The sequence below is a fragment of the Salminus brasiliensis genome, chromosome 17 (genome assembly GCF_030463535.1).
Source record: "Salminus brasiliensis chromosome 17, fSalBra1.hap2, whole genome shotgun sequence".
Taxonomy (NCBI): domain Eukaryota; kingdom Metazoa; phylum Chordata; class Actinopteri; order Characiformes; family Bryconidae; genus Salminus; species Salminus brasiliensis.
The window spans coordinates 28,040,585-28,058,161 of record NC_132894.1 but is presented as its reverse complement, the minus strand read 5'-3'; the positions used below and the strand labels follow the sequence as shown (position 1 = coordinate 28,058,161).

The following is a 17,577-nucleotide window of genomic DNA, read 5'->3' as shown; positions in this document are numbered from 1 at the left end:
CAGCATTTGGAGCAATATTCTTTAAGAACTAAACATTCACTCAATCTTGGACTTGAAAGAAACGGATTTTGATTTGTGTTGAGGCGATGTTGTAAGAAACACTTTTCCCCCCAGAGGGAATGTGTTCACATTTACAGATGCATTATGCACGAAGCTTTAGAGCAGTGGAACTGTGTTCTCTGGAAAGATGGTTGTTGCTCCATCAAATACTCTCAGAACCTCATCAATGCTCTTGCCACTGAATGCAGTCAAATCCAATACAAAGCTTTCCTTGGTCAGTAGAGACAGTAACCCCAACAGAAACATGATAAAGTTTTTTTGTTTTTTGTTTAATACCTTTGATTTCAGGGAGAGAAAAAAATGACTGAACAATGAATGAATAAGCAGGTGTTCCAATATTTTTGTGCGCTTAGGTTAAACTGGACTACTGTGGAATTGTTAGTTATTAATGTATTTAATTTTTACACAATAGATATTTCTCTGTATCACTAGCCCAAGACGATGTAGTCCCAAATAGCATAAATAGATAAGGACACTAAAAATCGGATATTGGCATTTGCCCACAAATTCAACAATCGCTGTATCACAAAATAGGACACAAAAAAAAAAAAAAAAAGCCTTGTCCCAGTGTCCTCTCCATAAACGACACCAATGACAAGACAGGTGGCACAGCAGTAGATACAAGTCCCACTCATTGAATTAACGTATGAAGGTAGCCCAACGAAAAACACCAGTTTAACACTCTCACAGAGTAAGAATGGTTCAGTTGATCTTAGCTGAACAGAAAGGTGAGCTTTTAGATGGCCTTCACAAATTGCAAACATTCCACTTTTCTCACAGCAGAGAACACCAGTAACCCATGTTCTCTCATGTTTAGCACAAAATATTTGGCTTGAAAATGACATCCCTTTTTCATCCTCCTATGGAACAATTTATTAGTCACTACAATATAAAGAATATTTAGGTACAGTTGAGTATACAATATATACCTTTATACAGTATGTGCAATGTTTCTGACCAGTTGCTAAATCAAGTGGGATGAAAAGGCCACCAGAGGCAGCAGGCAATAAACACACAGTACATCATGAAGAACTTCTAATAACAAATAAAGCATGATATATATGGGTCAAGTGATTCAAGTGTTTTGTTTGTAGTGTCCAACACATTTAACAAATGAGGTTTATGAATAATTACTCTAGTTTATATATTAACTCACAGTGGCTGTGGTGTAGTGGCTGTGCTGGATAAAGGACATGGACCAGATCTGAGTCATTACTACAGTTGGAACTGTTGTATCGGCAGCCAGTCCAGCTAGTCTAGAGGTGTCTAGCTCCAGTTCTGAAGGACCTCAATCCAGCACATTTTGAGGATTTCTGTGCTCAAACTCACCTGGACTTAGCAGTTATGAAGTTTTGTTAAGTGTGGGTGACCAGGAGCGGTCCCTTTGTCTATAGTCTCATTGAAATAGCTATTAGGGCTCATGCCAAAGGCCACGATTTACCTCACTTTGCCTCAAGATTGCTTTCTCCATATTTCCACAAGGGGGAGCTATTCCCCTGTCTTTCTACCGCCAGTCACTTCCCAAGTTCCTGACCCACTTTACATCTGGAGTGCCGAGGATGTGTCGCTAAGTGCAAAAATCGCATGCAACAGCACACAGACATTCATATACCTGCTTTGACATGGAAGATTGGAAGACATTGTGGGCTACAGTGTGGCAGGGTTTTATTCCGCCCCATCAACCTGAGCAGCAATGTCATTACCAGCACGCTGCTGGCCCTGATGCATGCAATCTCATCTAAAAGGGAGCATGCATGAGTATAGGGGTATGTATGGATACGTTCTTTTGAGAACTTGTGCAGCTTGGTCACTGTGGTTGTGAGACCAGAACCTCAGACTTCACTGCATCCACCAAGAAGCTGAGTTCATTGCACAGTGTCTCGTGTCTGTAGGCCATGCGGATCTGAGCTACGTTGGTTCGCCGAATGTCGTTCCCCTCAGGCCCGTCCTTCAGATAGTCAGCCCCAAGGAAGTGCTTTTTCTCCTGTAGGAGGAATGAAGGTGGACAGGGCTTCAGTACTGACCTTTTAGTTCTGATATTCATTTGATTAGCAGTAACTAAAGGAATAGAATGTATTTATAAATGCAGTCGATCAGCCAACACATTTAGTTTGGTGCCTGAAGTTACTCAGGCAGGGGCAGAGGGCCAGAGTACATAACAGTTTGCTCATTTCCCTGCTCCAACACGCCGGCTAAACCTGGCAATTAACAGGAGAGTTGAATCTGCTCGAACAGGAAATGTGCAAAACCGTGCGGGACTCTGGCCCTCCACAAAAATGATGAACAATGATCTCTAAATTTGTTCTTTATTAAGGTTGCAGACAACTTGTCAATGTGGTTGACAGTAAGTCATACTGTGCTCCCAGCCTCACTGAAATCCAAATGAAGACCTCCATGAGAGAAGTGTGTGAGCATGGACAAAACGGTGGAGGGGTATTACCTGATGGGACAGCCCACTCTGCAACACACTGTTCCTGGCAATCTCACACAAATCACATGTGCTGAGCTTCCACAACTGGGCTGCAATAGCATACTCTTCCATTAGAGCTTCCTAAAGAACAAAACACAAACACCACGCTTGATGAAGCTTTGTGCACCTCAAAGATTTGTGAAGTCTCATTATATGGAGCCGTTTGGTGGTGCCGGTTTGTGTCTGACCTTAGTGTAATGAAACTGCATGGGGTCATCAGTCGAGAGAGATACACAAAGGCCCTTGTGCAGGAACTCTCTAAGTGGATTCTTGGAGTACTCCAGGAACAGACTGTTGTTGCTAAGAGGTGACATGGCAATAGGCACCTGAGCTAAGTAATAGAGGTACTGCAGGACGGGACTCTGAGAACACACACAAAAAAGAATTTAGATGCATTTCTGTTCCGCTCATTTCATAAGCATGTCTTAGCATGTGTCTGTACTGCATCACAGTGGTTCCTGTGATCCTGCACTCATCACTCATGCAGTCAGAGGCAGTAGAAGCATTGCACCTCTCTAAATGTAATACAACAATGTGATAAGGAGAGTTAAGGTTGCCATGCAGATGAAAAGTGTTTTGGACAAGCCGAAGCTAAAAGCTGCAGGCACGCTGCCGCACTGTACCTTCTTGAGGTTCAGGCCATGAGAGATGTTGTCTGCGGTGAGGAATGCTGAGACCAGATGGGTTATGGAGCCAGCCTCGCCACAGTGTGGTCGGAATTGGAAGGTGCTCAGACCTCTTTCCCTATGGGCAAATATATAATGCACTCTCTTAAAGAAGGATGATGGACCATGGTGGGGGGTGGGGGTACTGTACAAAATCTAGATTTGTCCTTCACATATATTCTTAGCTTCAGTTTATTATCTATTATAGAAGAAGAACCGCTTATCACAACATACTGGTCTACTCAGTGCACTTGTACCACAACCTTGACCTCAGCGTCATCATTGCTGGTTTAGCTTCCTGGTCAGGCTGCAGCAAAGTGAGTGATCGCTATAAAGCTAAGAACGTGACACCACTGGGGAAGGACTGATGTCCCACCATTTCAAAATATGCTCTGTGGTCTGTGGTGACTGTTACCTCTGCTTTTACCCAGAATGATGAACACTGAACACCTTTTATTCCCCCTCACAGTACCGCATTCTTTCCAAGAACTTCAACTGTAACCCAACACATAAGTGCTACTGATATGGGGGTATTTATAGAAGGCCGGCTGCACTGCAGGACTCTCTCCCATATATCCATGCAACTGGAAACCCATTCACTGTGTACGTCCTCCAGAGATTATTCAAAGTACCTCTAAGCCCTGCGGTTCAACAGCCTCTCTTTACTGGAACAATTAAGGCAAACCCAGTAAGGCCATTAGTGGTGTGAGCATTGCAGGCAGTTCCCTACTTTGACAGGTGATGCATTGGCCTCCATCTAATAGAAATGTCCAGCCTGGACAGGTTCGAGTATCTGATAACTGAGCACACACTTACTTCCTCAGATTGTTGAGCACCATGATGTTGGCGTACATGTGGAAGAGGTAGTAACTGTAGGGTGGGTTGTCATCTGTGGTCCATTGCTCAGGTTTGGGGCTCTTATAAGAGAACATGTGATCGCTGTGCTTAGACTCATCATCCACACTGTCAAAGCCTGTCACCTGATGTAGGAGAAGGAAACAACAGAAGAGCCAAAGTTATGGACATAAGCACTGTTATTTTTACTTGTTGCCAAGTCTTTATTTACATATTTATTTCTTTAAATACTAATTTATTTGAACAGGTTGTTAACAATCCATTGTGATTTGACATCATTCAGTTAATTAGGCATTCAAGACCATCTCGATGTAGAATGGGATTCAGCTGGATAATCTCTGCAGGATAATCACTAGAAGCAACACAAATTAAAAATAGGATGCTATAGACATTTAGTTAAAGGGTTTTGTTCGGTGTTACCATACACCAACTTAGCCATTCTATCATTGTCCATTATATCAGCTCCACTGACCATGTAGGAGGACTCTGTAGTTCTCAGCACTGCAGTGACACTTCATACTAGTGTGTTAGTGAGCATTATGCTGGGATGAGTAGATCAGACACTGCAGTGCTCCTGGAGTTTAGAGACCCCTACCTAGTTGGTTCACCTAGTAGATGTAAAGTCAGAGACAGAAGTTCATTTGTTGCTATACAGTTTGTGTTGGTCAACCCCTAGGCCTATATTAGTGGTCACAGAACGCTGCCCACAGGACCCTGTTGGCTGGATATTCTTTGTGGGTTGGATTAAATATCAGTCCAGAAGTGTTTAAAAACTTCAGCAGCACTGCTGTGCCTGATCTACTCATACCAGCCCAACACACTAACACACCACCACAATTTCAGGGTCACTGCAGGGCTGAGAATGACCACCTTATTCTAAATGATAACTTATTCTATGGTGGTCCTGTAGAATCCTGACTATTGAAGAACAGGTGAAAGAAGACTAATAGAGTATGGACTACATAAAGTGCTCCTATTTGGTCAGTGGAGCACTTTATGTATTAAAAAAATAAGAAGAAAAGAAACAGCTGTGAATGTAACTCACATATTTCAGAAAGACATGAAGTTCTTTGTGCTTCTGAGGATTCACAGTGGCCTCAAACAGGGGAAGGAAGATGTTCTCTAGCATCTTAGCAAAGTTAGGAATCAGCTTCCGTGACTTAAAAATGTCACTGCAAAGACATGAAAATGTATTAAACACAAAGGCTCATGAATGAACGTGACTGCCTGAGGGATGTACATCACAGAGTCTGTAGCACTTACTATATTCTGGGCACCTGGATGATCCAACGCATGTTGGGAGAGTGGACTTTGTGCTGGATGAACCAATGGGAAAGGCTGTCCCACTCTTCGGTGGAACGGCCATAGATAGAAAGGCGGGGTTCGGCATGCTGATATTTACTCTCTTCTAGATCATGAGCAACTTCCTGACAAATAAGAAATGAATCTGTGGAAGACTGGTGATAAAGTAATGAAGAACATCGCATGTGATGTGACTATAGGAGGTGGAACTGATGAGGTCGGAGGTCTTTCTTTACCTTGATCAAGCGAGCAAAGTACTCTCCCTTGATGTGGTTGTCAGTTTTTAGGTAAATTTCCCGTAACTCACTTGCACCCACCGGATTGTATTTGGAGTTGAACTTGTCAAAGCGATGAAAGGTTTGTCTGCCCTGCAAGAAGTTAAAGCCAACCCACATCAATGCAACAAAATGTAAGATAAAAAAAAAAAAATTAACTACAACAAATGCAATATCCAAAGGCCACCTGCTGTCACTTACAGCATGTACGTCCAGTGAGTCCACAGTGAGGTCATAGGGATCCATACTGAGATTGTTAAAAACCTGTCTGAGGGTCAGTCTGTGTCCAGCCTTCTCCAGCACCACACGCTCTGCATCTGTCTTATAGGTGGTCTGGATGAAGTTGAGCAAATGTTTCTGGTTCATGCAGGCTGCTGCATGGATGTGTGTATCTACCTGTGAACGAGCAATAAAAACCCATAATAACTTACATAAGTAAACAGTATAAATATATCCCCACACACACACTGACATTATATAAATAAAAAATTAAAAAAATACATACTTTTTTTTGTACTGTTTGTTCTAACAATACCTGATTGTTTAGCTGATTTAGTGATTTATTTCTTAAGTTTAAATACATGGGATTTGAACATACTACCTACAGAAAGCTAAATTAGGTGACGGTACAGAGTCATACCTTCCTCACGTTATAGAAATCCCTGTGTGGGACACCCTTGAGTTCTTTAAGTTCAGCCATTTCATTGAGCATCTCATGCAGGTAGAACTTTGACCCAAGGAAGTTCAGTCGTCTGTGGCAGTATGTTTTTCTACATACAAAAGAGATCCAGATCTAGACATGTTGGAGCTGCTTTTCGGTGCATGTTTAAATGTTGAGTTCATGTTGTTTGCTGTAATGCTAACAAACACACACACACACACTCACGTAGGGCCATCAGCGATCATGGCCAGCACATGGCTCATGTCTAAGGCAAATGTCTCCAGGTCTGGGTAAGGCAGGCAGCGGGGTCTGCTTTGACGAAGAGCCTCAGCATTGTCATACACATATATAATCCCATCCTTCATTTTCAGTTCATAGCTCAGGTTCTCTGGAATGTTCTCCATGTTGTAGGGGTCCTCTCCCTCTACAGGGCATGGGCAGAGATCTGCACAGTGGATGGTTGAACCAACAGGATTTTAGAAAGTGGTCTAAATCTGTGCTCAATCCTTACACGAGAACACAGAATTGTAAGTAAGTGTAAACATACCTGGCAAGACTTCATCTTCCTCTCTCCACTGAGCACTCTCAGCACTGCGCAGAAATTGGGCGGTAGTCCGGGGGAAGCGGTGGTAAGCTAGCTTTGAATACTTCTCTCGAATAAATAAAGCTTTCAGAAGACTTTTAGCTGCTTGTTCATAATCTTCGACTGTGATCTAAATGCAGAGGGACAATAGACTTTATGTTCTCATTCAAATTAAAGGCAAATGTTAAGTCACCCATCACAGTATTCTGATACCAGCATTTTTTTACCGTGCACCTCTTAGAATGTCTTAACTTAAAAACTAAAAAGCACTTTTAAAAGCAGTAAAGTGTAGGTTGGTCATATTTACTCTGTTTAACTCACTTTAAAGCCACTGTTAAATCAGTAAATCATCTAAGTAAAACACAATATCAGTGGCTGCCGTATTGCTTAATGATAGGTAGGGGTGGGTTTAAAATTCTCCTACTGAGAGCTCCTATTAATATATATATATATATATATATATATATATATATATATATATATATATATATATATATATATATATATATATATATATATATATATATATATATAACAGGGTCTGGCAGACACATGCACATCTTTTTTTCATAGATTTTTATAGATACACCATTATAAAGGCTTGATAAATACTTTTTAAAATATTTAATTTAAATCAATCTTACCCCAGCACAGTAATCTCCACTGATAGTGACTCTCTGGTACTCAGGGAAGTTGTCTGGAACAGAGGGGCAAGTGGAGGCAGGGGACATGAGTGGAGTGGCTGTAGTCCGAGCCCAATCCACAACCACTGGTATTTGAAGGGACATGGACTGAGACCGGATCATCTTGAAACTTTTCTTCCTAAACATTTAAAACACACGAAAAAAAATCAAATCTTTCCATATAACGTCAAAAACGTATGCTGTAAAACGTTTGCTGTATCATGTTCACTTAAGCCGTGACTTTGAAAAAGACAATAAATCATTACTGCATATAAATTTACCCTTTAGGTTTTTTTTTTTTTTTTTTTACATGAACTCCTCACACTTTATTTTAAAAAGCGCAGATGTAGTAAATGATCAATACATCATTGGAATTACACGCTGTTACTTTAAATATTACGTACACACACTATATGGACACCTACATCAGCTTTTATGACATCCCATTCTAAATCCATGAGCATTACTATGGGGCTGGCCCCCCCTTTTTGCAGCTCTAGCAGTTATTAAGTGAGGAGAGCGTTGGACTTTTATGCACTATGCTCAGCTCTCTGTGACCCCACTCTAACTTTAAGTGGTCTGTCACTTTGTGGCTGAGTTGCTGTGGTTCCTAAACACTTTCACTTTTCAATAATACCACTCACAGCTGATGGTAGAATATCTAAGAGGGAAGAAATTTCATTGACTGACTGACTTGGTGGCATACTATTACAATCAGCACCACACTGGAATTCAGTGAGCTCTTTAGAGTCAATGGTTCTTTCACAAATGTTTGTAAGGGCAGACTGCATGGCTAGGTGCTTGTTTTTCTTACATCTGTGACTATGGGTAATCACAAAAATCAGTAATTACGAGATGTGTCCCAATACTTTTGCCCTCACAGTGTATATTATGTGATTTGAACATGCCCTACATGCTCTTAAATCCACAAATCTGTCCTTTTCACCCCCCCCCCTTCTTAGTTTTCTATGTTCCATTTAAACACCCAATGTCTCTATCATCACATTAGATATTATCTCTAGACTATAGCTGAAGTACAAACATTTGAATGTGTACAATGCACTGCTGTGAGGAACAGTGGTGTGCTTCAGCACCAGGTGATACTGAAATTCTCATGGCCTGCTGTGTGCTCCTGCTGACCTCTTGGCTGTTTCCTCAGACTGCTGTTCAGCCAGTTCCCGGAGCAGCTCTCGGTCCTTGGCCTGCTGCAGACCGATGGGGCAGTCTTCTGGCACCGTGTACATGGAGATAGCATCTTTATTCTCCTCCTCCTTCAACGCAGAGGCATACACTTTCTCAGCCAGCAGACGCACCTCTTCATCCACATCACTCAGGGTGATCTTTGGGAACTGCCGGGGCATGTCTGCACAAAAACAGTAACACTGATTCACTTATAGGAAAAAGAAACGTCGATGATGTACTGATGTACTACTCTGCTGTTCAGGCTGAAGCTGTTACCCTGAGAATTTACTGTAAATATAAGCAGTGTTGTTAATGCAGTCATTCTTTAGCAGATGTGGATGTGGAGTGGATCGGATCATGTGGCTTTGGGTTACAAAAGCAGCAAAACGATCAGCAAATTGTTTAGCACTGTAGCCTAGCAAGACTCCGCTCTTCCAAAGTAAAAACAATACATCACTTATATTATTAATATTGGTTAGAAATTATGGTCACGTCTAAACAAACAGTATTTGCAGATACTGGTATGATTCTGATGTCACCATGCATCCCTAGTCATTTACATTAGGGATGTCTCGATCCAATCCAGGGACTCCTGGTCAATTCAGGTATTTTTTTTATGGATCAGGTATCTGCTTTTAAAGTCCCACTCACTCCCGATCCTTGGTTTTGTTGTAGCAGAGGGTGCTCTCGGCACTATTAACAGACATGATTTCATCTGCCACGTGCCGCAGTGAAGAACTCAAAAAGTTCATTTGTGGCCTTTCAATGAACAAAACAAAATACGATACTTAAGATACTTAAACAAACAAAGTGATTTGACTGCATACTTTAAAAGGAACTGGGAGCTGGTCAGGTTGCTCAGTCAGCCTGGATCATAGTAGGATAAACACACTTTATTTGCATGCTGGTCATGCTGCTTGCCATCAGCAGCCAGAGTAAGGGAGAGCACAATTGGAATTTTACTTTCAGGGGTGGACTGATGGTAATTTCTCCCCACATCACTCTTAGTGTGATGCTGGTCAACACAGGGGCCTGTTAGCTGTTGTATCAGAGGCTAGGAAGCCACAATTTGATCTGAGCTCCTTGGCTGTTGAGCGATGCTGCATCAGCGGCAGTTCGAAAAGAGGTGCTGGCTGGCTTCACATGTCTTCAACCTCCATGTGTTGGGACACTGCTAGTGATAAGAGAAGCTCACATGAACAAGGGATTGGGTAACTGGCCTTCTAAATTGTGGAAATTGTAGAAAATGGGGTAAAATTACCAATAAATTATTTAACAGGATTTAAAGTTTTAATCTTTAACCTAAAATCCACACAAACAATAAGCTTTATTTGATCATAAGACTAAATACTTAATACTTTAAGTATTTATACTATAAAATAAAATATCATTACTGTGTCTCCAAACCCGTGGCAACATAGCTGTTCAGCTCACAGCCGTGCTCGTAATCACCTCTGTCATGTATATCTTGGTTCCTATCAACATAGCTAGAAATAACCTTACAGTGCCAGGTGTGTTTCTAGGCCAAATTGTTTACAGAGCTGGTCAGTGGGCCAAAGCACAGTGGGTCGCATACACGCTGCTTTATAAAGACGCTCATGTCTCAGTGTGGACAGACCTAGCACTGGAATCCTGGCAATAACTGACCCCCTCCGGCTTCATAAACAGGACCTCGGCCAAGTCTTAGATTTGGTAGCAGGCAACAACCTCGGCTGTCCTTTGTGAGGCAGAATGTCTATTCCTTAAGCTCACATTCCAGACGGGTCTGTGCACTCGCTCACTTGCTGTCACCCAACAGCTGTGCACCCCAGAAAGAAGGATCTAAAGCAGGTCCCACACACTGCGAAAGCTCAAAGGGTTCTACCAAGCTGTACGAATTCAGAACTGCAGCTGGAACACAACAAAAACCATTCAAGCTCCATTAACGCTGTAGATTTGCATTGTCTCCAACCACGCTTCTGGAGCGCTGCCTTTACACTGGCTGAAAGGCGGTGTTACATTTGGGTTGGAGTTAATATCTGCAACAAGGCAGCTCTCCAGGAGGTGGGTTGCTGTCCACTGCTGTAGATTATATGAGACAATCATTTCATCAACCACCAAAGAAGCTCTGGTCTCTTCAGCATGCTTCTTCGGTTCCAGTCCTGGAAGGCCAGCAGAGTCTGATGATTTTCCTGCTCAGAAACACCTGCTTCAACTGAATCTGTTAATTGCCAGGTTTAGTGGGCGTGTTTGAGGAGGAAAATGACCAAACTTTGCTGGACACTGTCCCTCAGAAGAACCCTGCTTTGAATGGTGAAGATGAAAGATCAATGTTTTTTGCTCTTCAACATTTTCACAAACGGACTGTTAGAAGCCTGTAGCCCAGGGTCATCAAGCTCCAGTGCTGGACCATGTGACCCAACTGATGCAAGACATTCATGAATGTCCACACTTAAACTGTAGACTACAGGGAGTCCCCACTCTTGACATACTATGGAATAAGTTTAGTAATTCCCCTCCTCAAACGCACCCACTAAACCTGGCAATTAACAGATTCAGTTGAAGCAGGTGTTTCTGAGCAGGAAAATCATCAGACTCTGCTGGCCTTCCAGGACTGGAACTGAAGAAGCATGCTGAAGAGACCAGAGCTTCTTTGGTGGTGTAAAATGATTGTCTCAAATAATCTACAGCAGTGGACAGCAACCCACTGGAAGCAACTTCCTGGAGAGCTGCCTTGTTGCAGATATTAGCGTATTAAAAGCTTATTCACACGCACACTGGATGTAGCATTCAACCTAGTGTTTTTAAATGTGAGGCTTAATGGCTTCTGAGCTCAACTTTTCCATGTTTTCCCTTTTTTGTTTTTGGTGTTTACATGACTGGAAAACAAGTCTCTAAATTATCAGGTTTTCCAGATTTTCCATAGCAAGTGGGAACCCTGCTAAAGCACTTTGAGTCGATTTCCCAGACAGGGATTAAGCCTGGTGTCCTACAACAGAGATACAAGGAGACTTTATCCTTCTCTGGAAAACCAAATAAACCTTAAATTTAGTTTCTTCAAATCAGTCATATGTTTTCCCCACTCTGGCCAAAATCTAGATGCATCATGAACAAGAAACGCCTTTATGCTCACTGGCTGAGGCAAGCAGAGTTTGTCAATCCCACACCTGGGATCACTCGATTGTACATAGCAGTTTTCTGACATTTTGTAGATGTATTTCAGAAGGGAAATCAACAAACTGAACAAGAGCCCGACACAATGCCCTAGTCGATGTGGTGAGAAACTCAAGTTTCGCTGACTCTGACATTAATGTGTATACCTCGCTCTTAAATCAACCTCTGCAAGCTCCCACACACACAGTTGTGTTGTTGCAGCCACCCTTACCTTCAGCCCCCGCCACTGCCATTTCTGCTCTGGTTCTGGTCTGCGCAAGGACAGATGCACGTTTGGCTGTGTGATGTGGGTCAAGTCCAGTACTGCTCTGAATCGCTGCTTTGTGGACGTCGCGCTTTTGTTTTCTTGACCGCCTCCATCTCTCTCTATTTTAAGAGACCAACGGCATAATGTCTGCAGAGCCACTAATCCTGGGAGCATGTCGCAACTGCCTGTCAACAGACTGGAAGTGCACTGCATGTGGACTGTCTCTCCATGTCTAAGCCCCATGTTCTACCACACCCTCCCACACACATACACACGTATCCCCCAGTCTTTATAACAACCCTCTACTGTTCTTACTAGGATCACCACAGAGCCCCTGACACTGTCCATCATGTCACCTCAGAGCCCCAGCCATTACTACTTGTCTGACTGACAGCTCCAACCAACACAACCCCTACCCCCAACCAATCATTAATCCCGTTCTATGACCTTGGAGCCGGAGCAGGGCGTTGGAGCTCAAAATAATTAATCCTGTTGTCCATTAGGGGAACTGTCATTCAGTGAACAGGTAACAACGGCCGTAACAAACCCCGGTCTCGCATCATCTCCAAAGCTTGGCCTGGCCGATGACGCAGCACTCCATGCATTTCCAATTTGTTTACACACCAGCCCTCCGGCCAATTTGAAACTGTAGAACGCTGGCCTGTTTACAGCAGACAGCATGGGATGATCCTGTGCTGGCTGTTAACAGTGTGCGTGAGAAAGGGTAGAGGGGGTGAGGCTTACCTGATCCGCCTGTTGTTCACCGAGCTCTTTTGGGGCTTTGTCCTATCTGTGCCTTTTATTATTTCACAAGCGTCCCACGCATGGACAGCAGGATCAGCTGTAACAGCTGCTTTTATCTGTAATCTCACCGGGGCTCCAAACTAACCCTGACCCTAAACGGCAGCCGGCACCACCACTGTAGCCTGACCCTAAAAGTACAACTAGTATTGTAAGGTGTATAGGAAGTGTCTGGATCACACAGGATCTTTTTTATTTTCAATTGTGGGAGCAAGTAACTGGGAGTGAAGGATTCATCAGACAGAATGGGCTATGTTTGAATCAGATGAATGAAGCTTCAGATTGCGCCTCTGCACTCATTCTCTTCATCTCATTGATCAGTAAGAGGTGTGGATCAGATGGCCGGCTGAGGGATTTGAGCTACATGAGAGATTAATGGGATGCTGGCTGGATTTTAATAGCCCAGGCTGAGAGCTGTAGTGCAGGTCAAAGGGGGGGAGGAGAGAAAAGCCCACTGCTCCGGAACAGCAGAACAGCTTGTCCTCAGTCTCTGATATCGCCTGAGTGCATATAACTTGCCCTTCTTAAAGACACAGACAAACAAAGCCCATTCTGCCTTCATCGCTATATTTCAGAGCCTTCAAACACATGGAATGAGTTTACCAATACAGCAAGTCTCTTGACTTCTGTCTGATTGCAGGATGCGGTCATAGTTATTACATACTTTAAGTAATACTTTTATTGATCCACTTTCAACAGTTGTTGCTCATTTTGCTGTCTAACTAACTCCAGACTGAGAGCAGCACAGTGATGCCAACACTGCAGCACCATCAGGGGCAGAGAAAATGGTTTGCCCAATAACACGACCAGTAGTATTTTGGGATCTCGGGGTAATGAACTCGTGTTCCCTCTGGATTCTGGCTCACCTCCTACCATTAGGTCCATAATTGGATTTTAACAACAGTAAAGGTTGTCTGTCTCAGGTTAAATCTTCCTAGTAAACAAAACACCCATGAACACCCAAAATCCTGTTTCCAACCTGTCCCAACAAGGTTTCTGCAGTTCTCCATTTTTGTCTCGGTTTAGTTAATGAAAACAAAAGGGAATCTCGTATCCGCTTGCCTGTGACAGTACACACCAGAACAGCACATTAACTGGTGTTTAATAGTGTACCATCAGCAGGAGCAGGCATTGCTGCCCACTACCAGCTTTCACAATAGCTTCTTAGGACTCTAACCACCAAGTATTAGTGCATTATGTGAGTGTGCATTGTCAACAGAACATGTTAAACATCTTTTCTAACACTGATCGGTTGAAATTGTCCCAGAACTACTAGCACCCAATTACCTCCCTAATTTAGCCATCTAGGCAATTCCTGCCCACTAGCTAGGAGTACCTGGAGTGAGGCTGAGGGTGAAGGCTAGCACATGCCTTCTCCAAGTCACAAAGCCAGGCATATTATTAAACAGCTTCTAACGCAACTCCACTGGAATGGTGAGCATGTCTGTGGCTTGCATGGGGGGTATTGATTGACGGGACTCTGTTGGTCATCATTGAACGATTTATTTTTCATTTTGAATCATAATGAACCTGTAGATTAAACACCGGACATGTATGTGGTTTCAAGGTTGTGTCAACGCCTGGGTTAATAAATGCTGCTTGCCTGCATTTCTTCAAGAGTTCACAGTTTTATCCTAATTCAAGATTTTAGATGTAAAAACAAAGATGTAGGACACTCAGAAATGAAGGAGTTATGAGTATTTTTGCATTATAGTAGTTGTGACACAGCCTTTTTATTAACTTTGCAGAACAACCAGCAACCCTACATGTCTAAGTTTTATACTTAATGCTGATAATGACAAAGCAGTGGTGCATCTTATTTATTCTGCATGTACCTCCCCACCATGGACGGGGTTTAAACGCATGTATGACTGTATAACAGCTTTCTGTGAAGGAGCTTTAGGAGGAGTTAGAAAGGGTAGAGGTCTGATTCCACTTTAAACGGCTCGGTTTACATCGTACAAATGAATTATGCAAGATTTCAGGGGAAATCAGTGGGACAGAGCGACCAGCAAATACTCTTAAAATAATAATAGGTAAAAATAATTTCCCCTCAGGATAAATACATAAATACATAAAGAGACAGGCGTTGGTTAGGTCAGACTGCCTTGTGCTCGGTATAGCTCTGTATGTGGATGCATAGGCCTACCAAACCTCATGCTTCAGTGTCAGAGAGTGAGGGACTCACCATTTCCTAAACAGGGACTAGATAGCTGCTTCACCAGGCGGCTGTCTGCTCTCCTCATTCTCTGTTCTGTCAGGCCTGTGAGAAGAGGATGAGGAGGAGGAGGAGGATGAGGATGAGGAGGAGGAGGAAGAAGAAGAGGAAGAGCAACATGACTGCAACAAACGACCACTTTGAGCTATCATCACATGAAGAGCAAAACAGCACCGAGCTACATCAGTCCTAACAGGTTACGGCTACACATGGCGTTGTTTTCGACGGTGAACCGCCCTGAGCTCAGCCCTACCTGCAGCCTCACTGTGAGGGGGAGCAGCTGAGGGACAGTCCCTCAGGGGAAATGGAGAGGGAACAAACAGAGCCTGCTCCCCTTCACTCCACCGTCTCCACCTGAATGACACAGAGAAACTCAGACTCGGCGAAATAACGGCTAATGCTCACTGGCCATCAGGAGCCGCTCAAACCACCAGCTACTCACACACTAGCATGTCTAATCGCCTTGCAGAAACTCTAAACTTTGCCTCGCTTGCTAACATTAGCCGCTGTCGGCTTCTCACAGGTAGGCTGTGGTGAGCATCGTTTCAGCAGCAGCAGCAGCAGTGTCACACAGCGGGGATTCCCACCTCCCCCTTTCCTCCAGCCCTCCAGTCCTCGACCGCAGTCTCGCTCAGGCGTCAGGGCGCGATTTGGAAACGCAGGCGGTTCGCTTGTACACATCCCACACGCTCATTTGCACGACCTGAAGGTCTGATGAATGTGAGCAGGTCTTTGTAAACGGTTCCCCTCTCAAACGCCCGCCAGAGTCTGAGGTGCCCCCGTGTGGAGAGCCCCTTCACTGGAGACGATCTGAAGAGACACGACCTCACAGAAATATGTCAAAACGGTTGGACTTATCTCGAAATAATAGATACTTCTTTCATCGAGATATTTGGTCAAACTCGAGCTTTTTGAGGTTTGTGTGTGAATAATGACTAATCCAAACATTTGGTCCTAACTCGAGATCCTGAGTTATTCGTTTTGACATAATATAAGTACAAATGGTTTATCGCGTTATTTCAGGATAACGAATCCAAATGGTGTGAAAACAAATCGCTGTTTTTAAATAATAATTGAGAAATATTAGGCTAATAATTTAAGTCAGTTGTCCTTGTGTCCTTACATGTGACATCATCAATAATAATAATAATAATAATAATAATTATTATTATTATTTAAATATACACGTTTGTTTATTTTTTTATACATTTATTTTGCAATTTTTAAATAAATAAACAAATAAATAAAAGTCTTTATTGTGCTCCAGACTGCTTAAAAGACCGCTGGTCAATATCTGCCGACAAGGCGACTGGACTTGCAAGGCTAACGCTATCAATACCAGACCCACAGCTAATGACCGAGACAGATACTGTCCAGTTTAAACGTTTAAATGTCAGGGAAATGTCTTCACTATACCACATTTGGCCAAACCACAATGTTAGAGATAGCTTAAAATAAAAAAGTAAAACTTGGCTAGTATAATCGTCTGTCAACCTCGAGCAAACGTAAGGCAGCACTAGCATTAGCTACGTGAGGTAATGCTAGCTAACTATTTTAGTACACCAGCATATATCATATATATATATATATATATATATATATATATATATATATAATTTTTTAATATTTGTTAATTATTTGTATTTGTATTGCATTTGTTTGACATTTGTAGGTATATTAACCTTGATTAACCAACTAGCACGCTAGCTAGCATAATGCTAAAAATATTAGCTAGCTGCTGTTAGCTAGGGAGCTAGCTGATGTGCTTAAGGTTACTAGTGAAACATCTGACATTAGCTAGGTGACTAGTTTTAGCAATTCATGTGAACTTGGGCTTGTGAAAGCATTACATTATTTTTAAAGTATTAAAAGAAACCACATATTAGACTGAGGTTCTGATTACTGAGGTTTATTTTGATTTTATATCAAATCAAATTTATTCGTATAGCACTTTTTACAACTGGCAGTGTCACAAAGCAGCTTTATAGAATCAGTAATCGGTAAAAAGACAAGAGATCAACAAACCCCTAAAGACCCCCAGTGAGCAAGCCAAAGGCAACAGTGGCCAGGAAAAACTCCCTCAGAGCTGGAGGAACCAAGACTCACAAGGGGGATCTGTCCTCTTTTGATCAGAACAATTTATAGATTATTGATGACAGTCACCAACCAGCACATAGGCCTGTTCTACTGCTCAGGTGTGCAAAATAATCATAAAAAATAATTATATCATAATCATAATCATAATATAGTATAACTAATACAATCGTAGTGATGGTAAGAGTAATAAGAGTAATGATGATTAATGGTGGTAATAATAATATGAATTATAGACTGCACTCATGTTTTAAAGTGCTTGGATTTGTCTGTGAGAAACAAATGAAGATCTGGATACATTTACATGCTTTTATTATTATTGGAAATA

The 17,577-nt window shown here is 42.4% G+C and overlaps 1 protein-coding gene across 2 annotated transcripts; it reads right to left on the bottom strand.

Moving 5' to 3' along the window:
- Positions 1–353: 353 nt before the first annotated feature.
- On the bottom strand, positions 354–15,928 carry ampd3a (adenosine monophosphate deaminase 3a). Of its 2 annotated transcripts, none has more exons than XM_072659915.1 (16): positions 15,743–15,928; positions 15,126–15,200; positions 8,695–8,917; positions 7,516–7,693; positions 6,836–7,001; positions 6,514–6,733; positions 6,268–6,397; positions 5,829–6,023; positions 5,589–5,720; positions 5,314–5,477; positions 5,096–5,222; positions 4,012–4,175; positions 3,154–3,274; positions 2,719–2,892; positions 2,501–2,611; positions 354–2,044 (listed from the first exon to the last, which is right to left on the bottom strand). In XM_072659915.1, exons 1-16 carry the CDS (start codon positions 15,834–15,836, stop codon positions 1,868–1,870), a joined length of 2,451 nt encoding a protein of 816 aa, XP_072516016.1. In that variant the 5' UTR covers positions 15,837–15,928; the 3' UTR covers positions 354–1,867. The 2 variants fall into 2 exon arrangements, with proteins under 2 accessions (XP_072516016.1, XP_072516017.1); XM_072659916.1 differs by lacking the exon at positions 15,743–15,928 and adding an exon at positions 15,409–15,488.
- Between the last annotated feature and the right edge of the window lie 1,649 nt (positions 15,929–17,577).